Source organism: Stylophora pistillata, chromosome 1 (assembly GCF_964205215.1).
Source record: "Stylophora pistillata chromosome 1, jaStyPist1.2, whole genome shotgun sequence".
NCBI lineage: Eukaryota > Metazoa > Cnidaria > Anthozoa > Scleractinia > Pocilloporidae > Stylophora > Stylophora pistillata.
Window position 1 is genome coordinate 33,346,072 of NC_142519.1, and position 25,800 is coordinate 33,371,871.

A 25,800-nucleotide genomic window follows, 5' to 3' on the forward strand; every position below is an offset into this window, starting at 1 on the left:
ATGATTTGAAGAATTATTTTATAAATTCTTATAGAGACATTGATTCTTTTGAAGCTGTATTATAATCTAGTTTTATTGTATTTATAATCTTTGAATAGTTACATTGTTCAAATAGTTAGTTCTATTTTAATCTCTATGGCTTAGAATGTATTACTTACTAACTTTAGTTTTGAGGGCCACTGGTTTGTCAGCGCAAGCTATGTGTCTACCCTCTTTAAATAAAGTCGATTATTATTATTATTATTATTATCTTGATCCACCCCATATTTAGCAAGTTTTTGCAAAATGATTTCGTCATCTATAGTGTCAAAGGCTTTCTTTAAATCAATGAAAATTACACCTTTGAGTTGACCTTTGTCAACATTTACACCCCAATTGTTGCTTGTCTCCAACAAGGCAGTAAGTGTACTGTGTAGGGGGCGAAAGCCAGACTGGCAGCTGGTTAATAAATCATTTACATTTAGATAATTGTATAGTTGGTCATAGATAATTTTTTCAAGGATTTTGGCTTTCAAAGATTTTGGAGTTGACAGGCCCAAATGATTCCGTAGTATGTCCAGTCTTCTCTGTATTTGTAACAAGTGTTTACATGGCTCCATAGTTTGTCCGGTTTTCAGTCGCCTTCGTTATAATTTTGCTCTCACGAGCATGTCTTCTGGTGAACACTCCTTTCTGCATCTGTATAATATAACTGACGGTTCTTTGAGGATTTCTCTAAGCGATGATTGTTGAGCAGTGATTATTGTTATATTAAATGCCACTTGCTCTATCATAAGGATTTCTTTAAGGTTTGGAACTGTTAGATGGTATTGTGTTAAAAAGGCCCAAGATTCGATCGTTTGTTTTTCCCACTTGAAGGAAGACCCGTTACTTCCTTCAAGTTTCACTACTGAAAGTGGGTTGTAAATAAAGTTTTTCAGGTAGCCTCCCTCTGCCAGCAAAGTTTTCATTTATCTAATGTTCTCTTCAAATTTTTCTTTTGAAGCCTTTTTTTACCGTGGGTGACATGTTGTGTAAAACGTGTTCTGGAATGCCTCTTTTGATTTTGAAGGTCGATTCGCATGTTAAAACTGACTCCTTATCGGAATCTTTTACCCATATAGATAGTAGTGTCTAACAAAGTACATTCTCAAACAGGCATTTCAGCCGTAAATTTGATTGCTGGGTCGATGAACTAGTGGACAGCATCTTTGTTGATGGGCAAGTAAGAGATTATGTCATCGATGTAGCGTTTCCACACGGGCAGTTTGTTGGCGCCTTTTTCTAGGATTTGCATTTCGATTTTTGCCACTGGGAATTTTGCAAAAGCTAGTGCCACAAAGAGCTCATGGCAATTGAGTGCATTTGCAAGTAATTTTGTTCACTTAATTGGGCTGAGTCTTCCTGCAAATCAGTCCAAGTTCTTTCCCTAGTAAGCGCTTTGGAATGGGGGAGGGGGGGGAGTATATGTGTGTATAAATAAACTCGTAACGTCTTCGAAACGAGTATCAACTCTTTCGGAAGCTTTGTTTTCCTATGAAGTCGATGAAATCTGTTGTATCTTGAGATATGACTTATAGTTGTACGATCGGCTATAGCTGGCGGTTTATCCGAAATTGTGAGCATAGCTATTATTCCTTAACTTTTTAAAACTATCCAAATTGATCCTTAATTGGACAGTTTTAAAAAATTTAAACTACCGATAATCACCCCTAGTATCTTTAAGCACTAATTCATTTCATCAACAAAACAAAGCAAACCATGAAGCGAAGAAAAGCAGAGCGATTGAAGCAAAAGTGACTAATAGTTTGGATAGTGGTTGTCGTTTGGATAATTAGAATTTTTTCACCCGATCCAATTATTTCCAAATTGCATTGCATGTGGGCCTATTACCTATACTAAAGGTGATTTGGCACATTTTTGAGAAGCTTTATTAGTTCTTAAAGCTCAGATTTTGCAAATTCTTTTATATTTGTCTTTGAAGTCTAGAAAGTCCATTTTCTTCGTCTTATCACAAGTACTTTGAAAAATTCGAAAAGCAGCCAAACCCTGTAGAGAACTTTTAAAACTCTTCTTTCTTGCTTATCTTCTACTAAGTCCTCTACAAAATACCCTCTAGAGCTAAAAGTTTGAGTTACGGCCAGCTTTACGTTGGTTTACCAATCAGAACGAGCCTACAATGCTGAGAGGCATAAGCTTCCTTCCGGGGGTTCCCAGGGGTTCCCAAGAAAACAATGCATTATCACCTTCCCAACAACTTTCGCATACCTTTATTCGCAAAGGATACAGCTTATTATTTTGAAAAAAAAACTGAGTTTCAAAAGCACTATGTACAAGTATGAAATAATACACAGTAAAAAAAAAACAGTGTTCACTGAGGCGCAAGATTCTATCTACATATCAGAGGTTAAGACGGTGGGAACATTAACGACACGGTTACGAAGAGCGGCATACGCACATCTTCAACTGTTACAACCTGCGTGGGCACAATACATAAATAATTAACTGCGATTTTCTTCAAAGCGCCTTTTTTATATAGCTGATTGCAGTAAGGATTTCGAGTCATTGCTGGATAAGAGGGGAAGGGAAGTGAAATACTGAGTCTGTGTTTGCACTCTCTTGGATTTCTTCCACAACAAAGAAAAACAATTAAATTTACAGCAACGTATTAAAATGACCGCTAAATGGAGTTGCGCGAAACTCATCATGGCTTACCTCTGATTGCTTTGCTTTTCCTGAGAAGCCAAAACTCTGACAGAGAATTCCTGAAAAAAAAGTAAGCAGATAGACTCCTTTATGGCCACAGGCATAACTATAGATACGAACCCTGATTTAGAAAGATACGAACGCGAAATTTATGAGCGGTACGATTTCCATTTTTGATTTGTATGTAAGCCACTTTCTTAAAATAAATACTTGAAAACGAATTGAGATAGGTAACTTTTTACGTGACAGGCGAGCTGAAAACGATCATTTCCGCAAGCTCTCAGCAGCAGTTATACAACTTTTATCTGACGACTTACCCGTTGAAAAAACTTTGTTTACTCCGCTGTCTAGCCACTGAACACGAATGCAATACCGTACCTTTGTACAGGAGAAAAGCAAATAAATGAATAAAAATTGCTATTCAGAATTCTTTACACCAAAGAAACAATATTTGTTATCTACTTGTAAAAGGCGGACTACGTTCTTACCTCTCTATCATGACGCATAGAGAACGTATGGCGCTCACAGGCTCTGAATGATAGCACTGGATCATTTGGTTTTAATCTCTATAACATAAACCGTAATAATTACTGTAGACGCTACGAAAGGCTCCCGGAAGCTTATCACTTCATAGGGCTTTAAATGACTTTTTAAAGAGAAGGATCTCATGACATCGAAAGCCAGTGAGCAAGGCGCAAAATTGAACGTGCAAAGCATAACAAAAACCACGAAAAACAGATACACAAACCTGGAGAAAGAAGGAATATTTGGAATTGGTTTCATCCTTGACTGCTTTAATTTCGAAATGAAATCCATGAAGTGACATTATTTCCGAGTGGTACTTCAAATGCTGAAGGCACCAAAAACAAAAGGTAATGAGCTGATGTAAAGTTCAACAATTTTAAACCAGTTTAGCCAGCCTGTATGTCCTCGTATGAGTGTAAAGCCAACGACAAATACACACTGTAAACAAACATGTTTCAGTCAAAATTTTCTTGTAACCAAATCTGGTCTGATCAAATTATTAGTAGCGGCATCATCCTAGACAGAACTTGCTCAGTTGTAGTCAAATGAATAACTTAAACACAAAGAAGTGACACAAACTGCAATAAACGCTCCTACCGAAGCCCCACAACTTGAATGAATAGAGACAGCACTTTTACACTCACCTCCTCCAATATGAAACCTTTACGTAATGCTCCGTGTTCAAATCTCGTCATCAAAGACATATCACCCCCTCCTTGTAACTATAGGAGAGAAAGAGAGAGAGAGAGAGCAAGCGTGTTAATACCAAGACATCAGACATTAAGGCTGGTTAAAGATTTTCCCACCAAGATTTCCAAATAACAACACTGAATAAACACAACTCAAAACTTTTCAGAATTCGATAAGAATGTTTAACCGCGTGATAATGTTGGCTGTAGATACGTAGTAACCAGTTCTGAGGAATGAGGTTCATCTTTTGCAGCTCATCAAGCTGTGAACCTAAAACAAAACACACAATCATCAATCGCTTCAACCTCTAAGGAAGTGTTATCAAAGAGCAGAGTTGGAGGAAGCTGCCGGCGCAAATATAAATAAGTTACGACATAACGGCAAACCAAACTGAACGACCGAAGGGGCCGACGCTGACCAATCACCGCAAACGAATTCTTCCAGCCGATCTCATAGGGGCTAATCTGGTCAATCAGTTCCAACGAACCACGTTAAGAAAATTTAGCAAACAAACGACTTTCCTCTTGACTGTAACGAAGGCCAGATTGTACAATGACTTGCATGTTAGCCCAAAACAGACTCTTGCACGACAAAGAGATCGCACACCACAAATGACTACCTGCATAAAGCTTATTGCACATAGATAACATTACACTACTTCAACTTACTTTCTGTGATACCAGCCAGTCTAACAGCCCTGAATAAATTCATATAGCCATGACCCTGTACAAAAGTATCATTTAAACTCTGTCAGCTTGTTACACATCGCATACTTTGAGAGAATTGGGCTACACCACTACGTTGAAAAAAGGCACGCGAGGTACTGTTGTTGTTTCCAGGATCAATGACTTAAAATTCACAGTGAACAGCCACCAGCATACACAAAACTATAACACAATTTTCGCACGTGATTGGTTATCACTAACCGATTTGAGCACTGATAGGACAGTGTACGTGTCCCGCTTGGACAGTGAACACGTGATTGGACAGTGTGCATCTCATTGGACAGTGTACACGTCATTAGACAGTATACACGTCATTAGACAGTGTACACGTCATAGTGAGTAATTGGACAGTGTACGCGTCATTTGCAACCGTGATTGCCGACTAAAGCATCAAATTTGAAAAAGCTCAAAAGCTCCCACATAAAAACGATAAATCTTTATCACAGACAGAGTTAATAGTTCCCTCTATTAACTCTGTCACAAAATTACGGTACATTCTCCTAAAGAAGATGAGTCGCATGCACTTGAAAATGATACATCAAGGCTAAAACAAATAACGAAGAGCATTCATGAGAAGCTAGAAAACAAAGCCTGAGTTTGCAGCCTCAGTTTGAGTAACACGAACCTCTTCCCTCTCAAGAAATGAAGTGATTTTTGGTAAACTGAAAGACGAATTTTTTTCATTAGTACGACTGACAAAAAAAATCAATACTGAAAATACGATACTTATATACACGAGATAAAAATGATTTTTAAATATAATGCGAAGACTGTTATTTCTTTTACCTCATAAACCACGTAACAACAGTTCCCCATGAAGGCATCAACTGTAGATCGAAAAAAGCAAACGTTATTGGTACACAGCTAGTCGGAGAGAAAAAAGATCTTCTCGGTTCAACAAAAGTTTTTCACTACACTGAGAGGAAAAGGTCTGACGTAATTGCGTTGTAATGGTTCCATTGTGGTACAACATGTAAAGACAGCGATTGATTATCGCGAAACAAATAACGTTTCAAAAAAATGCTTGAAGGTTCTGAACATGTCACCATCATTTTCTGATTACACTACCAGCAAATATAGCAACAGTGAAATAAAAATAAGATTCATTTAAGTATTGGTATCTCAGAAGAGGGCTCACTGCCTTTTTAAAACTGGACATTACTCCAATACATATATATTTTGAACTGAAACACTACTAAACCTAAATTAAAATCAATACCACACTGTTTGTAATAATTTGCATAGCATTTTTACTTTGCCTTGTTACAGACCAGCAAACAAATGGCACGGTAATACTATTGATTCATCAAAGTTAAAGTACTACACACTTTTGCAAGCCACAATATGCTGATAATAGGATTTAGTGAAACCCGTTAAATGCGGAATGCAATAGTTTCTAAAAGATTACAAATACACCAAGTAAAGCCCTCCAAAGCCAGAAAAACATCTGAGCATATAATTTGCTCCTGCACAGAAAAAAACAATACTAATATTCACACAATAAGTTCACCTGCAAGCTGGGGTGTTGCTGAAGAAAGATCCAGTAAGCCAACATCTTGTATAAAGAATACTCGTTCCATGTGAAAAGCCTGTAGTGTAAGCAAGGAAACAGTGCACAAAAATGTAACAAGTAAGCACAAACAACAAAGAAGAAATTCAACCCAGTAGCTTGAAAGTAACAAATACTTTTGGCGTTTATAAAGTCATTCTTAGCACCACACTAACCCACCTTTGGACAACTTGTGCTTGGTTAAAACTTTAAGTAAAAACTGGGCAAGAAATTTTTATTAAAAAATTTGTGAGAATTCTAGTCTCACGTGTGATGCACAATCTCCAAACCTTCAAGTCAGTTCAACAACTTTAAAGGCACTAGATGGAAGATGGCTGCCTCAGCCTCCCCAAATTATTCCGTCAGTGGGCGGGGGACCACACACTACTGACCACATGCTGTTGTTACCTTTTTGTTGAACATTTACAAAAAAAAGGGGAATTTCTTGTTTTTAGTGTTGGGAGGCCTGTGCCTCCCATAAGGCATAGCGAGCGAGGAGAAAACACGTGGAACGTTTTGTTTTTCGAGTCGGACATGTTGGTTGTTGAAATTTTCAGTTAGCGTTGTTGCGGATTCCAAAGGCTCATACATTCGAATCATAAAATTGATCTCGATTGTGAGCTAAGAAATAAAGTGTGAAATTAGCGACTACACATGCTACCGACTGCTTTTTAAGGAACGGGTACTGATAAAACACAAACAAGAGCAATTTGGCAAGATCAGGAATTCCGCAAAATATCGACTCCCAATGTTCTTCCGCGAAAAAGTAATAATTTATTACTGCACCAGAAACCGTCGCTGATTCACGTTACATGCGTTAAACAATTGCATATGAATGCTGGTTATAAAAGCTCCAAATTTCATAACCATGTCCATGCTTCATACCTGGTCAGGAAGATGCAGTCTGTGTCCTGTACCTTTCCTTTCAGGCTCATTTAGTAACTTTTAAATGAAATGAGCAAGATGTAGAAAAAAAGATATATTTAACTACAATTACATCCTTGACAACTTACTTAGTAGATTTCAAGCACTTCTCCAGAAGGTCCTGTGGCAAATGACTCAAGAATATTTGAACTGAGAGCTACAAGAAATCAGAAAGAGAGCCGGTTTAATTTGACTAACGAAAAATTAATATTTCTTTTCTTGTTGACGAATACAAAAAAATGACATGTATAACGAAGTTTCGTTATAGCATCAACAATCCTTTAACTTCTTTCAAATCAGTAAGACCATAACTCATTTATTTAATTCACCATGGGTTTTATTTTTAGACGGCTGTGACCCACTAGGAATTACTCACATACATAATTTAGAGCTAGGATTCCTGATTACTTTGACCTTGTAACAATTTGACTAGCTGCTCTGAGACATCCAAACATTTTAGCCTACTTGGTTACCGTACAATAATTACAAAGTCAGCCACGTGTATAACGGGTTAATACTCTTTTATGGACCAAAAAATTCAAGGACTACTTTAGGCTACCTTCCCCATTTTCGAGGAATCCTTGCAGTTTAAGGAACCAAACATGTCAATTGATATTTCTTGACTTGTGAAAACTAACTCTCTTATGCTCAAGATGTCAGCACACTTCCTGCACAAGGCGTAAAAGCCCAATGCTCGTCACTATTGCCCTATTGTACCCACCATTTATACAACATACCCTGTAGCCTCAAGTTGCACGCTGTCATAAGTAATAAAAGCCGCACTCAAAAGTGTTGAAACAGCTATTTTTAAGGGCCCCTCACTTCTTCTCTCCCCCTCTTTTCAAGGTTGCTTTTAGCATTTTCTTCCTCTAAGCGAAAACTCCAAAGCAACAAAATTGAACAAGGAAGGATGAGACTACTTACTGCAAAGTAATTTAACATACATTGCATTCACAGGTTGCTAAAGCATGCCTTCAAGCTAAGAGGAAAAGAAGTCATTGGTCTGAACTGGTTTTGTCCGCAAATTTAGCTCCTCTAATCTCCAGTACATTTCATATGGCCTTCCGAAGAATTAAAAGGAATTTAAATTTTGTAGGCTTACACATCAGGCCCCAGTTGTTCGAAGGTTGAATTACGCTATCCACCGAATAAATAAATCTCTATCCAGTGGATAGCGCAGTACGTTTTGCTATCTCTTATCCGCTGGATAGCGATTTAACCGTTGGAAAGCGTTATCCGCCCTCAAAAGTCCTTTAAAAATATGGACCTCGCCACAAGAACCAAAGGTTTTCAACGTACACTGTACATGTATTTGCACATTGTTGTAAATAGAGAAAACAGAAAGTCCATCCAAACCTGTGGAATTAAATTGAGCTCCAGCCACCTCTCACACGCATCCATGACAGAAGTTTGCTTGTTCTATCGGAAATAATATTTATCTAATGAAACAAGGTTTAAAGTTATCATATATAACTAGTCCACCTCACTCATGGATCAAGACAATCATAAAATTGTACGAATAAATGATTTATATAAAAGTATTGCACCGTGGAAAATTCATTAATTTAGGGGGAATCCTTCAGAAATTCCGTAAATGGTCGGATAACCCCTTACAGCCTGATTAATTTCCGGCTTGGGCTTCAAAATATTCGAGAAGGAGAAGCATAAAGAGATTAATTGTTTTCTTTTCTTTTCACGTTCTTTTGGGGAACTCTTGCACAGCTTTGGTGAATACTGTGTATAGTAAGTAGTTATAAACTCAGCATATTCAAAATTATAATACAAACTAACTCAGACCTTCAAACACACATTGAGATTTCTACTGGAAGAAGCATGAACAGGCTGAACGACTCAGTTACATGCATGACATGGCACAAGAAGATAAATTTTGATTGTCAGCACTCCATTACTCATGTTGTTCCATGAAGTATGTCAAATGTGAACATAAGACAGATGTCCAAGTGGTTACTTAATGAAATCATACAATCATTCAAGGTTTCTTTGGACAGAACATTTGACAGCCATATATAAGCACTTTAAGTTGTGGGCATGGAGAATAAAAATGCCATTCTTCCTTTTATCACTTTGAAAACGTTTTGTTCAGGACTTCACAAACTCCCTCATAGTATTATGTGGCCTTGGGGTTGTTGCACACAGAATAGGGGACAAGCTCTGAGGGACAGGGTCTAGGGCCTATTCTGTATAAATAAATAAATAAATAAATAAATAGTCTTTATTTCACTGATAAAATACATATCAAGTGTTACATATAAAGTGTAATGGGCTAAAATATGTATTAAGTACTTACAGCTAAGTTATGCTTAAAACTAAGTCTAGTAATAAAAGAATTTTTAAAACGCTCAGTATTGCAAAGTGGATATATTGGCTTACCTTGCCTAAGCCTACGGGTAGCGGAGTTAATCCTGGGAAGGGAGTGGTGCAATGGATGATGTTCCCACGCGCTTAATTTTTTGAAGATACCTATATCAGACTTATCTAAGCAATTGATAATAGAAACTGGAGAAGACGTGTATCTACGTTTGTAACAACGATCCAGGAAGCATTGTATGGTAGTAAGTTCTGGTGGAGATGAATCGTATACTGATATTCCGTACATAAGTTTAGGTAGAACCAGAGCGCTGAATAATTTATCCAACTCTGCCTGACAATAACCCTCCCTCCTAAGAGTTCTAAGAATATATAGGCATTTATTAGCTGCGGCCAACGTATTCTTGATGTGAATAGAGAACCTACAATTTTCTTGAAATATAACCTCCAAAATACATATATGTGAATGTTGGGGGATATTCTGTACTGTGTCTAATACATTTTTGTAGCCCTTCTTTCGGAAAACCATTTCTTTACATTTAGAGAAATTACACTTCATGGAATTATCGATAGACCATTCTGTAAAGTTATTAACTACATGAGCAGCAGTACTACTATCACTATTTACTCTATTTCCTCTCTATTTACCATATTTTATCGGCTATAAGCCGAGCGATTTTTACACATGTTTAGTCTAACTTAAATTAAAATCTGACTTGTAGAGGGGGTTTCGGCTTATAGCAGAGAGTTTAACCTGAACAAATTTTATGGACTTAATAAAACTAAGATAAATACTCATATATTTGCATACAAGCCGAGCAAAACACATGGACAAAAAAGCAAGAGTTATTGGTCATTAACTTTTAATATGTGGTGGCTCCTGAAGGAGCCGTTTGTTTTCTGTCGTGAACTGCACGTTCGAGGATGTCAGCTTATGGTTCATCTTCGCTTTCCGTATCAAATTCTTCATCCATCTCATCTTCTTCGGCGTCATTGTCTTGCTCCTCTTCATAGATGGCGTCATCCTCGGTGCCGTCAAGCGCACTGGAGATGCCGCAAGTAAGAAATGATTTTCTCACCATCTCCTCCGGGATTTCCTGCAAGACTGCTTTATCCAACGTTGAACGAGGTTTCTTGACGGCGCTTTCTTTTTCCCAGCAGGAGTAAATTCGAAGGGGCCAGTTACCATCCACGACAAGTACTTTCTTCTCATATTCTCCTTGGAGGTGTTATTTAGACACTTGTCTAAGGGCTGGAGAACATAAACTGGAAGCGGCGCCATTCCATCACTCTCCGAACGAAGACCACCCTCGCCCAGCATCTGCCAAACGATCTCGAAGAGCAAACATTAAAATTCCACCGGTTCGTGATCGCAGCTCGTCAGCGCCGTGGTACCCTCCTGGCAGAGGCGTTTATTTGTTAACTTCCCCTACGGTCCACGTAAAAATAAAGTCCTCTGCGCTCGGTCTGTTAAATCTTCTTCGGGCATGCGCCTGGGAATTATCCAAGTTTGTGGATAATCTGATTTGCAAAACCGGTCAGAACCTGTTTTAAACACGTTTTTATGCGCACGCATCCTAGTTAGCTATATAGTTGGCCGAGAACTAATTTGTTTCTAAGCAACAGGGCCGCGCATGCTCGAAGAAGATTTAACAGGCCGAGCGCAGAGGACTTTATTTTACGTGGACCGTAGGGGAAGTTAACAAATAAACGCCTCTGCCAGCAGGGTACCACGGCGCTGACGAGCTGCGATCACGAACCGGTGGAATTTTAATGTTTGCTCTTCGAGATCGTTTGGCAGACGCTGGGCGAGGGAGAGTGATGGAATGGCGCCGCTTCCAGTTTATGTACCAGCCTACAGAAGCTTTGAATGCGGGATCATCGCAGAATTCTTTCGCCTTCAAACGCAACATCAGTCCACCGACAGAAATTCCTAAAATGAAGGAAAGATAGAACAGATAAGCAATGATACTAATGTTTTGACAACTATCAAAAACTGACCAATGAGAATGTTCTGTTCCCAAGGATGTGTAAACTAAGGAAGCCGAAAAGGGACAATCCAAAATACTTTTCAAATCCCGAAAAATATTTTAAATCGCAATATTTATTTTAAACTCACTGTCGAAAAGTTTGACAAATCCAAAGATATTTTGCAAATCCAAAAAAATATTTAGAAATCCAAAAAAATTTTTTCAAAATCCGAAACTATTTTGCGAATCCAAAAAAATATTTTGAAATCCAAAAAAATTTTTTCAAAATCCGTAAATATTTTGCAAATCCAAAAAAATAGTTTCTCACGTGCTATTTGCGCCAGCAGTCACCCAGCGTTTTCTCGCCATATCCCGCATCATCCCGCATACAAAATGGCGAAGGAACGAAGATAGAACATGTTCTGTCATAAATGTGGAAGAGAATGTGGGAACAATGAAACATTCTGCCGTTGTTGTGGAACACTAAAATGGCGTGAAGAGGAAAGTGTGTTGTCCAGCTCGGGAGACGAAAGATTGGCAATAGAATATTACTTTAATAAGGGATTTCGTTACGAGACCATTGTTCACTTTCTGGCTGAATACCATGGGATTTCAATGAACGTGAGGACTTTGAAGAGAAGGCTACGTCACTATGAATGCTACTCACACCAATCGTCACTCACGTTTGGAATCTGTCGCTGTCTAATCATACATGGCCAGACTCCTGGAAAAGGGCAAATGTTAATCCTCTCCCCAAAGTGAACATGCCTATAGAGGACTCAGACTACCGTGGTATTAATGTTACTCCCGTTATTGCCCGGTTGTTCGAGAAGGTCGTGTATCGTACACAAGCACAGTCAGTCATTGAGAGCAACCTGAGCCACACCCAATTTGCATATAGACAGGCGGGTAGTTGCACGAATACCTTGCTCGCTATCCAGCACCAGACATACAAGTATTTAGATAGTAGTGACTAGCGCAGTGCGAATTTTTACCATGGACTTCAGTAAGGCTTTCGATTTTGTGAACCACGCTATTTTGTCTGCCAAACTGAAACAGCTACCTCTAAATCCGTACATTATCAATTGGTATCATAGTTTCCTCTATGCAAGACAACAACGTGTTGTTAGTTATAATTTTTTAGGACATTGGAAATCTGTCAATAGAGGAACCACACAAGGTAGTGTAAGCGGACCGTATCTTTTTAATATATTTTTGAACGATTTGGAGATTTTTTTTAATAGTTGCCCTGTGCTTTTTAAGTATGCCGATGATTCCACTATTGCAGTAAATGGTTTGAACCCGGGGGTAACATGTGAAGGTGTAGTCTGATCGTCCGGGTGAGTGTAGTCCTGAGAAGGACTGTTGTCGGTGGCAGTGACTGACGTTTCGACAACCTGTGCGGAAGTCATCATCAGAGTCAAGTGAATGATTGTTGTCAGTAGAATGTTCTTATTCCAGTTCGTGTGAAATGATCGGTTGGTTTTGCCGTGATGTTATTGGCTGTAAGACTCAAGTGACGTAAGTCGGTCGTGATTGGTCATTCACGACATAAACATCACAAACGACCGAAAAAGAACAACCCAACTTTACCGACAGACCAAAACAGACCAATCACGACCGACTTACGTCACTTGAGTCTTACAGCCAATACCATCACGGCAAAACCAACCGATCATTTCACACGAACTGGAATAAGAACATTCTACTGACAACAATCATTCACTTGACTCTGATGATGACTTCCGCACAGGTTGTCGAAACGTCAGTCACTGCCACCGACAACAGTCCTCCTCAGGACTACACTCACCCGGACGATCAGACTACACCTTCACAGATTCCACTATTCTTTCGCCTATCACTAGGAATAGTGACCCGTCTGCCGACTTAGTAGGACAGTTCTTAACATGGTGTAAAGACAATAGAATGGTCTGCAACCCTTGCAAATGTAAAGAGCTGGTTGTTAGAAAAAAAATCATAATGTACTCTACTCTCCAATTAATAATATTCCCCAATGTAATAGCTTCGTTTTACTAGGAGTAACTTTACAGAGTGACGGAAAATTTGATGAGCATGTAAGAACTAAGCTTGTCAAAGCAAACAAGTATTTACATGTCCTACGAACATTGAGAAAGGAACATTACTCTCAGGCAGAGATTGATCATCTTTTTATATCCATCCTTTTGGCTAATTTTAGCTATGCACTTTCAGTCTATGGGGCATCTGAGTCCGATCTTACGGTTGTACAAAGTTTTTTAGACCGATGTCATAAACGCGGTTTTATCTCATTTCCAGTTTTTATCAAGAACCTTTTAAACAAACAAGACCGAAACATTTTGAAGAAACTAAAATCAACGGATTGCCACCCCCTGAAAGACATCATTCCTGTCCAAAAGACACATATACACAATCTTAGGAAAAAAGGCTGCCCGCGCCCGAAAATTAATACACAGCGCTTTATGAACACCTTTGTAAATAGGTTGATATTTAAGCTCCATTTATTGTAATGACATACTTTTTAATTCATAATATGTATGTAGATTTCTGTAGTTTTTCCAATTCATTGTAACATAAGATATGTAGTTTTATCTCATGATGGAATAAAGACTACTTATCTTCTTATAAGACTTCTTATGGGTTACAAAGAAACCACCTTCATTCAGAACACACTGTTCGGGAAATAGTTAGACGAGAAATTGTTGTAAAATGGGGTTGACAGGCCTACACGACTCCCCAGCGCGTTTAGATTAGCCTATTCAAAGTTTGGCCCCATTGAGTATGTCTTTGGGCGACCGTCCTCTATTGTAAGATACGAGAAACGGATTTTTGTATATTTCGTTGAGTAGTGGTTGTGTTTCTATTAAATACCAGTGTCTCGTGAAGTCTCTTCTAATTCCTTGTGGGTGACAGGAACTATAGTGTGTATACAGAAATGTCTCAGTTTGTTTAAAATGAGTACGCACATCAGGGATTGCGTCTTTCTTGAATCGTTCGCCTTTGTAGACGTACAGCTATTTTTTTCACTGTCTCGAACGTTAAGTTGTCTTGATTGCTTTCAGCTTGCGCCACGCGCGCTGATTCGATCGTACTACAGTTCTTAGTGTTCCCATTTAACACAAAATATTTTTGGATTTCAAAATATTTTTTTGGATTTGCAAAATGTTTTCGGATTTTGAAAAAAATTTTTTGGATTTCAAAATATTTTTTTGGATTCGCAAAATGTTTTCGGATTTTGAAAAAATTTTTTTGGATTTCAAAATATTTTTTTGGATTCGCAAAATATTTTCGGATTTTGAAAAAAATTTTTTGGGATTTCAAAATATTTTTTTGGATTCGCAAAATATTTTCAGATTTTGAAAAAAATTTTATTGGTTTTCTAAATATTTTTTTGGATTTGCAAAATATCTTTGGATTTGTCAAACTTTTCGACAGTCAGTTTAAAATAAATATTGCGATTTGAAATATTTTTCGGGATTTGAAAAATATTTTTGGATTGTCCCTTTTCGGCTTCCGTACGGTAAACAAACTTGTCACATGATTCTCACCTTGACTTCTCTGCTCGGAAACCATTCCAGCAGTCTTTGATCCATCTCGGGATACTTTGGTGTAAAACAGCCCATCGTTTTACGTTTTGCGGACAGTTTTATTTCGCCGTTGAAGAAGTTTTCTTGGTCTTTTCTCCAGCGATGAACCATTGACTCACTGATGCCGTATTCCCTCGCGATCTCAGAGTTGTTCTCGACGGCTTCTGCTTCGGCGACTATTTTAAGTTTGAACGCTAGATTGTATGATGTACGATGGGTTTTTGGCATGATAACGCATTGACAATGAACGACTATCGACACAGGATTGTTAAAGACAGGTCTCTGAACTCGGAATGTTCATATTGTTGTAAAGTTAAGCATGCATAGCGTGACAAAGCGTGACAAACAATTCTAAAGTAAGCTTTGATTACATAATTACAACCAGAAATATGATTTATGTGTAACCCTTTGTTAGAGTATTCGTGAAAATATTCCTACTACGTGTCGCATAGAGTATGGAAACTTGTACGTGTTTTCCGTCTAAAAACACGTAGGAACACTAGTTCCGCAGGATCCAGGAAAGTGTCCTCCCATATCTGTGAAATTGCGGATACGTGGTAATCAAGTTGTTTATTCCAAGGGAAACTCGTATTATCTTCTGTGTTTTGTATCACGTATGATTTAGCTACCATTATGTATATAAGAACCTTGATTCAAGCAATAAAGGAGATTCAGTTGATTGTAAAGCAGTCGAGTGTCCTGCACCCCGTGTGCGAGCTCGCGTTAAACCCAACGTTTGCCTAAGCATCGAAAGAGCTCGACGCTAACCGACCCTCGGCCGAAATTATACTACAATATGATCAAGCCGTGAATTCAATTTTATTCATTTGATCGGATCACATCAGCTTACTATTATAACTGTGATTTGTTGTTATTCTTAGCCATTGTATGAGTAGGTAACAGTTGTTTCCCGAGAGGTAAGCCTAGCTTTCGTTAAATATTCATGACACCTTGCTTTTCAAGCGAATTGCCCGTGCCGTTGGATAATTAACCCGTTCTTTCATTTCATTTTAACAGATTTTAAAAGCTAAATGTGATTAAAATTTTTCATGAGCTCTTATACGTTTTAAGAACTGGGTCTCGGCTTACAGCTGAATGTTTTTTGTTTATGTTTGAAGACGATCGTATTAAGCCAGGCTCGGCTTATAGCCGATAAAATACGGTACTCTATATATTCTCTTAAACTTAATACGATCCATAATGCCTTCAGGTTAGTAAGAGGTGTATACTCAATACTCTCTACACAAACCTTGAAAGCTGCAGCATGAAATGCACAGACAGACCAAGCAGCAATGGATCTTAACATGACATCAGCACACCTGAAAAACATAATGTCTAATTTAAGCTAGCATACCGGCAACTTCTTTGTTGGGCGTTGAATTTTCTTAGGTTTTCATTGGTGTGTTTGGAACTGCAATTTTCTATTTCCCAACGCAATGGTATGCTTTATTGCATTCACTCATGAGATCTGATACAATTATAATAATAATAATATATTAATATCATTTATATAGCACTTTAAACAAAAGTTCTAAAGTGCTTCACATAAGAAATAGACAATAGAATAATAAAACCTACAATACCTAAGAGATAAAAACATTTAATGAGATAAGTTTTCAGAGATTACTTAAAAGTATTGACAAAGGGACTAGACCTAATATAGCTAGGAAGACATTTCCATAACTTGGGGGCACATATAGATACATCAGTTAGTTATGTTAAGAGAACTTAAACTTGACATTGAAGTTGACACAGACACTTTTGTGTACACTCGCCTTCAGAGTTGAGTTTGTTTAGCTTCTGCTATCTCAAATTGCCTGCAGTTTGAAACTTTTTAAAAGGCTTTATTGATTAACAACCAAAACCCTGAGTCTTCATGAAGGGGAGATCTGAGCCTTCAATCAAATGGAATTTTATAATAGCTTTTGCAATGACAAATAATAATTTTATCCTTATTATAGATGGATAAAAAGTACTTCACTGAGTAAAGGATAAAGTATTTTACAGACAGGAGAAATCCACATAGTTCTCAAATATCCACAAAACAAATTGCAATTATGAAACAAAACAAGCTCTTTCATGTACTAACAATAGCTTCTTCCCAACATTTTTCATTTCATACTCTAAACTACAATGAGCAATACAAAGTTTAGTTTTACCATGAGAAGTCATACTGGGATGGTTCTTACAATTTTTCCAAAGCAGTGAATCCCAAGAAAGTGGCAGCAGCCAAGACACCAACAACATCTGCCTCACTTACATTCATTTCAATCTCACTCTCATAGAGTGCAGAGAGAGCAAGGGCAAAAGCTGCAGATTGAAACAAAATAAGACACTAAAATTACATGTGTTTCAAGCATCAGGTAGTTGACAGAGGCAAGTTAAGTGCTGCTGAAATTTAAAGTGGCTACAAAGGACCAGGAGAGACATGGTGACTGTAATTTACCTAGATTTAAATTATACATAATAAGGAAATTAGCATAACATTTGACCCTTGATTAAACAGAAGGTAAGTAACCACCTTCTGAGTGCAGACAGGTGCATCAGGAGCCCCCAAATTTTTGTATCCCTTATCATACTAAACAGCTTCAAGGAGCTGCAACATCTTTTAAATACAATGACAGAAAGAAGATCCTTTGACATCCAAACCAAACTGGCTGACATAAATATTTGGGAAAAAAGCCTAAAATACAAGTAGTATAATTATAAAAGCAGTATATAAAATCATTTAACTGGTGAAATGGCCTGACCAGTTAAAATGGCCTAACTAGAGAAATGGTCCAACTTATTAAAAGGACCCAACCGGTTAAAATGGTCTGACTACAAAAATAGTCCAACAGATTAAAAAGGTCCAGTCATTCAAAAATCTTATGATATAAAAATGGTTCAACCTCTTAAAATGGTTATGAATTGTATCAGTCATCCAGCTGAGAATATGATAAAAAGAAAATAATTCAAATACTAGAAAATTATAGATGAACGATCGAGTCAGCTATCACATGACACTCGCATGATCTAGGCTGACTCGGCAGTTTCCTGATGAAGGCTGTGTGATATGGCCAAAACGTTGATCATTCGTCTATAATTTTCCAGTATTTGAATTATTTTTTTTTTATCTCTTAAAATGGTCTTTAACAAAATAAAATGGTTCAACTGGTACTAAATGCTCTAACTAGAGAAAATGTTTTAACCTAGAAATGGACTAATTAGTAAAATAATCCAACTGGCTAAAATGCTCCAATCAGTTAAACTGAATTTTCAAGGTAAAATGTTCTAACTAGAGAAAATGATCTGAATAGAGAAAAATGGTTCAACTGGTCAAAATGGTCAATCATTTAAAATGGTCTTATAAGATAAAATGGTCCAACCGGTAGTAAACGGTCTAAATGGAGATTAAAGTGATTGTGAGCTACTGAACTCAGATAATGATTTAAATGAAAGGATGGGAATGAACTTTTTGTATTTATATAGTGACCATAGCTCTGTGCAGTAATCCACTTCAGGAAAATTTTATGCCTTTTTTTATACTTTTCTTATCAAAAGCCCTCGCACACTTTAAAAAAGGTTTATCAAAGTTGTATTTTGACATCTTATTCAATGATGAAAAGTGTTCATGAGACAAAGATTATTATGGGGTTCTCCCTGGTACTGAAATTAAGAATGGGAAGACTTAATGGTCCACAGGCTAAGATGTCCATTGCCTGCATATTGTCACCATTTAAGTTGTTCAATTATCAAACTTTCTAGCAAATTGAGTAAGTGGTGCAGCTGTGGTGTAATGGCCTGACTAAGTTATCACTAGTGTCGGACAGGATTGCAAAGGAAAAATGATGACAGCTTTCCCTTTACAATCAAATCGAGGAGGGAGAACCTTAAAGTCTTCCCCTTACAATCATAGCTTACACGTGACTTTGTTGTATGCATCCTGGTGCTACTTTCAGGTAAATCATTGACAGGGAGCTACTTCTATTGAACAGCATTGAATTGGATTAAAATGGAGAACTTCAAGCTAAAAATCATACACTGGCCATGTAGAAACGATCGTGACTAAGAAACATAATTACCTCTAAAATAAATAACTTTGTGGACAAACCTTTTTTGACTTTGGCACATGCAAAGGCCAATGCTTTGTATATTTGGTCAGCAAATTTATAAAACTTTTAACAGGAATCAAAGGAAGGATGGACGGAAGGAGTGAATGTTCCATCCATATCTATGTCTCAGATTACTATTAAAATAAAAACATGCCATGACCTAACTCTGCACTTTCAGTCAATTATAATCTATACCAACTTTGTTTTGTGATGAGTGGATCCCTGACTCTCAGTTTAAATGTTAACTGGCTTTTGTACCACTCACTGCTGGATCGTCTTCTACCAACTGACATGTCTGAAGTCACAGCAGAAGGATCCATGTTTGCTGAGCTTGCAGCTGTTATCAAGGCATCTAGATTACTTTCAACTGTAAAGAGGAACATTATTAACAAATTGTAAATCACCAGGAGTACCCTTAGTCATAAATTGTAATAAGGGCTGGTTAAGTATAGTCACTGCATTTACATGTATATGCAGCCTGCATGCTCACACAATTCACTCTTGTATCAACCTGTATAATTCTTTCTCATATCATTATGCTATAACAGCTCCATAAGCTGGCAAGATAAAGCCAATCTTAGGAAAGCAAGATAGGCCTCCTTAGGAAGACCCTCCTTGTAGTTTCAGCATCTTTTAATTCAATTTGTATCAATCAAGAAACTTATCATATAAGCAAAAAGTTTCCGACCAAGTTGGCAGGAATGGAGTCACAAAATAAAGCAACAAAAATTAGTCTTCAAGACTTTCAGAGTAAAAAGTAAAAATCAAAGTACTTTTTTGTAATCTTTTTAAAAAATAATAAATCCATCCTGATAGCCGAAAAAGACAGACATTACCCTAAACCATGTTCAGCAACCTGATCAACTCAAAAATAATTACTCAGCCACTATCAAGCCATCTTCTCCTAATCAAGCCTGAAAAATTGTGACTGAAGAGCTGTAAATATCAAGAATTCATTGACAGTTGCAAAAGTTTGTAATTCATTTTATTTTTTGTAAAAATGCCCTTTTGGTCAAACTATTTTCAAAAAATATATCAACAAGTCACATTGTCCTTTGCTTGCTCCAAACAATCCAAAAGTTCAAAGTAGCCTAGAATACTGTTGTCCTCCCCCATAAAACAATGAAAAATTATGCAGCTTTGTCAACTTCCTACATGTATGCCACAACGTAAAACAAATTTTGTGAGCCAGTAAATGGTCCTTTAATTTATCTTTCTAACCAAATATTTGGCACAGTCATTGCATCAACACTTCAAAGATCTTTTGCATTAACACTGAGTGCAGCACACTAACTTATTATATTTCTGAACAAATATAGACCTGTTTCTCCAGGATTTAATGCTTCATCCTCTGCCTTTTCCTCTATGTTTCTCATGCCAGTCATCTCAGCTTTTTTCAGCAATGAACTCAGTAAAGAAGACTTTTGAAGATAAGGTTTATGAAGTTCCCAAGTAGTCTCCAAAGCATAAACTATGACATCTACAAAGTAAACAGTTGCAATTATCAAGATTATCAATGGTTACATTGCAGCACCCAAAGTCATTCTCTTACCATCTTGCTCTCTTACCCTATACCTTACTAAGAAAGCTTTGTTGATCAAACGTTTAAGGAAGACCTCATTAGGAGTACCATTTTGTAGCTTCACTACAAAGTTTATGTACAATTTTCAATAAAATACATTGTTCTTGCTTGTGCTTTATGTTACTGTTAATTTCAGTACCTGGTACTTTATGAAGCCCAGCAGTTTGAGACCTGCACAAAAACAGTTCCATTGGAGTTGGGGATCTCATTGCTGGTGGAATTACATTTCTTTGGTAGTCAATTTGCTGGAGATGAAATGAAGAAAGTCCACCATGTCCATTTGTGTTTCTAGTTAAAAAAAATTTAAAAAGTAAAAATCAATCCTAAAATAATCATAAAACCAGAAACAAATACCAAAATAATTGTCCCTGTGTTAGTCATGTACATGTGCAGCTGTAGTATGACTTAAATGTTGAGACCTTCCTACTGTCCTGACTCTTAATCCTGACTTTATCTACCTGACAGTACTAGCATATCAATTTGGCCAAGCCTTAATGTGGAGCTTTGAATATTCATTTCTTTCCTCACACATCCTATCAAATTGATGTAGTTATAAGTCTTGTAGGCCAAAATTGGACAAGATCCTCACCCCTTGTTTTGGTGAGTTGTCAATTGTTATTAATCTTGAAAGTTATTCAAACCTTAGTTTGAGGTAATTTAACAGTTAAAGGCTATTAGTTAAAAGCCCACTGAATTTGTAAAATTTGGGAAACCTGCAAAAGGGAGGATCTAATAAGGATCCTTGTCAAGGTATCTGCAAGATCTTTGCAAGTTGTACTGCACAGTTGAATAACCACACAAACAGTTAGAACCAAATTTAAAAGAAAGATAAGGACAGACTTTGCACACATGCAAAATGCACAAACCTTGTAGATCCAGCATAAGAGGTTGGTTGTGAACGAATAAGGCGACGATCAAACTCCTTTGTACTGTTTAGACCAGGTGTTGGCTGTGACTTAAGAAATCTGGGAGAAATCAGGGAATGTATTGCACTCCTGTACAATCTTTCTCCACCTAACTCTGCATGGTTGCATGTTGCCATTGGACAGTCAGCTTATGCAGTTATTAAAATCAAAACAGGAAATACCAGTAAGTATAAAGTGATTATGCTAGGAGAATATTAATTGAGCTACAACCACATGTATTACCAATAACCATTTTAAGTATTAAAATTTCAGGCAATATCAAATCTTGACAACAATGTAAACGCTTGATCTACTCACTTTAATGGGGTTTTTAAATGTTCCCAAAACACCAATGAGATAGGAAATACTCAAATGTATGAAAAGGTTGAAAGTTATATGTATCTGTTGATATTTCTTCTAAAGTTTCAAACTATCGAGTTCACAAACATGAATCTTTGCTATCAACATCCCCAACACATATATCCCCTTTCAACTCAGTTGGCCATGTACAGTGTGTATTATAATGTAAGAACTAATAATTGTAAAAATTCATCCTAATTTTATTTGAAAATTAATTTTCAGCTCAAGCCTGTGGAACTTTAGTGGAGTATTCAGTTACAAAATGTGACCAATCTTTCATAAATTTCTCTCCTTATCTAAGTAGCCAATCACATGGCAAGAATTCTCATGGTGAAGAAATACTATATTTAATTTCTTAATACTCTCTTGAAAGAGGCCTCATGGACAATACATGTCTACTGATTGAAGAAAGAGAACAATGTGAAAATATAACAATATTTGACTCCTTCAAAAACAGGTTGATAAACTTTTAATTGATTAATGGCTAGTTGTTTACCTGCACAGTTATTAATTGTACAAAAATCTATTAAATCCTTGATGTTGTTTTACCCAAATATTGATCTGAATTATTTGAATACCCTTCACGTAAAAATTGTGTACTGTCTATCTGAATAAGATCCCAAAAAAACAAGGCTTACTCCATTATTGACCAGTAGAGTAAACACACAGAATAAATCTGCATAAACATGCATCAAGCATTTTAAGCATGGAATTTTCTACACTGTGGGACATGTATCTAGGGGTTGTTTCTTGAGGTGGATGTAAGTGCTATCAATCAATGAAAAGCATGAATTCACTTTAAGCTTACCAGTCATGACTGCCTTTATAGTGTCATTATAAGAACTTGTAACAGACTTAAGGGCTTGTGATGAGCCCAAAAGATCACTACCAAGTATATTTGGAAGTCTCCAACGGTTGGTGCATCCAACTTGAATTCTGTTTCTACTGCGTGGTAGCATAGGGGGCTGAGATAAGGATAAAAGGAACTGGAATTAAAATGCCTTTTCCACAACAGCATACACACTTAATTTTCACACCCTTGATACTTGACAAATTCCTACTGAACTGTATCTAACAGTGTGTAGCTGTATGAACCTTTTTTATTGTTTCTTACTTATGATCTATTAAAAGAGAGACACAGAGATCAGGTCGCCAATAACAAATTTTGCTTTTCATCATGATCATGTTGTTGTGGCTGAAACTTTTTTTGTTGTTACCACAATTTAACATCATCTGTGATCTATTACTGTTTAATGCACAGCAACAATACAGTTTTGCCAGTACACATGTAATATGTGTTGAAATGCCATAACATGTATGTATGTATGTATGTATATGTGTGTTGAAATGCCATCCAGTGTACAATGAAAGCTCATAACAGTGGAACCGCTTGAATGATTTTACAAAGGGATACCAGCATATAGAGTTACACATTGTATACTGGCAAAACTGATTTTCATTCAAGATTCTTCAGTTATTTTGTAATAAAGGTAAGAGTTAACTTTAATAAAGGTAAGAGTTAATTTTTTTGTCATCTATCCATTCAATCTCTAAGACTCATAATTATACAGAACTTTAAATTTTCAAATAATTCACATCCAATTCTGCATTATAGTTTGGGGCAAGTACATAAGATCGACCAATGTTAAACTATCGAAGAGGAAATAAAAAAGAGAAGATATAGAGAAAATTGTGCAGCCATAAAAACTCAAACATATCATATAACATATACAGCTTTCTTGATCGTTACTGAAAATTACGATAAATCCTATGAAAACAATTCCAATGTTTGGCCATTTAAGTGAATTAATCAATTAAACTGGCACCCATATTAATTATCGGTTGTTTGGAGTACCCTCTGGTAAGCTAACCTTCGGAGGATCTCTTGCATCTGCAACCACACCAGCTAAGGCCGAAAATGGTGCTTCGATGAGAAATCTAGAAAGAATCATGAAAGAGAGATCAAATAAGTTCACAACCGCAAAACATATCTAAATTAAATGCTTCGAGGCAATGCGCGACTCGGAATCCTTTACCGCTGTTAATGAATTTGAAAGAACTAGTATACAAATCGTGGACCTTGACCTTGAGTAAGAAGGCTTGATGGTTTTTTCAGGTGGTAAGGACGGTAAATATGGCCGAGGTAAAGGAGATGGCGTTCCAGAAAAGACATTATTTCCAACAGGACCATAACTTTCCACTTGGATGTCCGCCATCTTTGTGTCACAAGATGTTTCCATGACAATAATAATCAAGACGAGGCTTCCTAGACTTCATGGGAACGAGGACAACGATAGTTTCAACCTGCCAAGAAATCGGCAAAACGAGTGTTTTTGTTTTTGTTTTGTTTTGTTTTGTTTTGTTTTGTTTTGTTTTTAATGAATGAGGCACGAAAAGAAGGAAAAGAGAGACAAACAAATGTGGAAGTTAGATCTTGTCGACAGTAGTGCCAGAAGAAACTTAGACAAAGATTGCTTAGTCTTTGTTTCTTTCGTTGGGTCATCTTAATACGTGTAGTTCAGGTCGATTCAGCATGCAGCAGTCAATTATTCAGTTACTCATCAAGTCTCGTGCTGGTTATTTTGTCTTCTGGTTGGCTTAAGGGTTTTTTCCAACGAGGCACAAACTCACATCGCATGAGGAAAAAGATTAAGAAAAACAAAACAGCTTTAGCAATGAATAAAACATTTGGAGGAAAATCCGTCTTCGTGGTAAAGAAGTGAACAAGGATGGGTAGTTTCAGTCCATCTCTATCTCTAGAGATAAATAAGACTTGTAGCCAGACGATTTTAACACGATTCAGGGTACATGTCAATATTATATGAATTTTAAAAAATCATTATCAATATACCGGTAATATGATAACAAGTTGGCAAATTCGGAAAATGCAGAGGATTAAAGAACATCTGACGGACCAAATGCCACAAAGCCAAAAGGACCTAAGAGTGAGCTTAAAGACCAGATAGAGTCCCAAATGCACGGTCGATTGGCACGCTAAATTAGTCATAAACTATGAACTGCTGCAGAATTTACCATATATATCCCGGAATGCTTCATCAAACTAAAGCAAAGCCCATCAAACATCGTCAAGCAGTGGGGAGCCGGATTTGAAGGCCCAAAACGCCTACTGTTCCCCGCCTAAATGAAGAACATGCTCGTCTCCTTATGATATCCCCTTTACCGATCCCAAGTAAAAAACCTTTTGAATCGTAGATCCGATTTCCTAAACTACTGCCAGCTTCGGGACGAAGCTTGGCAAATCCGCCCTGGCCTTGACTGGCGCAGCAGGAAGTATGCCGTTCCAAGCCATTAACTGTTAGCAAAACTGCTAGAGACAAACCTGCTTCGTTAGCCAGGTCTAGCCAGTTGGTGGTATCGCCGCTTATGCTTCACTTTGAACACAGCAGTCCAAGCAATGAAAGGGGGGCGAAAACGAGATGAGGACCAACGCATCGCTGACTGCAAACTTCTCACTAGTAAACCAGATGTCCTCGATTCCTGGACTTTCCTGGGGTTCAGGAAATGCTCATCGCCGTAAGTGAGATCTAAATGGAGTAAGTGTCTTATGCTATAAACATGGCTTTAAATCCCAAATCGAGTGTTTTTAAAGAAATCATGAGCATTCGGTCTACTTTTTATTCAGAACCCAGGATTTTAGCTCCGATTCTACAAATGTAAGCCAGTTGTGCAAAATCCACAACAGGGTCTGCATGACAAAAAAGCAAATACAAAAACAACAACGGCCAAGTTGGATACTGCAAAATGAGGGTTCGGAAATGGTTTTCCGGAGAGAATCGAGTCGTTCCTTGGTCAAACATGTACTTAGTTCCCACATCACTGTGGTCGGCTTTCACTGACTTCTCTGAGAAACCCTGGACA

The 25,800-nt window shown here is 37.3% G+C and overlaps 1 protein-coding gene across 1 annotated transcript; it reads right to left on the minus strand.

The window, feature by feature from the left end:
- Positions 1-2,226: 2,226 nt before the first annotated feature.
- On the minus strand, positions 2,227-24,165 carry LOC111323725 (BTB/POZ domain-containing protein 16). The gene is made up of 22 exons (XM_022927155.2): positions 24,007-24,165; positions 23,793-23,859; positions 22,730-22,886; positions 21,523-21,709; positions 20,796-20,944; positions 20,396-20,554; positions 19,274-19,441; positions 17,170-17,290; positions 16,230-16,299; positions 8,455-8,517; positions 7,188-7,255; positions 6,136-6,214; positions 5,412-5,452; positions 5,251-5,287; positions 4,569-4,623; positions 4,088-4,170; positions 3,855-3,932; positions 3,434-3,535; positions 3,174-3,251; positions 3,003-3,063; positions 2,695-2,744; positions 2,227-2,455 (listed from the first exon to the last, which is right to left on the minus strand). Exons 1-22 carry the CDS (start codon positions 24,159-24,161, stop codon positions 2,387-2,389), a joined length of 2,097 nt encoding a protein of 698 aa, XP_022782890.2. The 5' UTR covers positions 24,162-24,165; the 3' UTR covers positions 2,227-2,386.
- Positions 24,166-25,800: the final 1,635 nt, after the last annotated feature.

Excerpts from the sequence above, each read along its gene's own strand:
- LOC111323725 (XM_022927155.2), bottom strand. The coding sequence starts at position 24,161 with ATGGAAACATCTTGTGACACAAAGATGGCGGACATCCAAGTGGAAAGT. Across the intron at positions 19,442-20,395 it reads ATTAAATCCTGGAGAAACAG|TTGAAAGTAATCTAGATGCC; the intron begins GTCTATATTTGT and ends TCCTCTTTACAG. Across the intron at positions 5,288-5,411 it reads GTTGTTACGTGGTTTATGAG|TTTACCAAAAATCACTTCAT; the intron begins GTAAAAGAAATA and ends TTCGTCTTTCAG.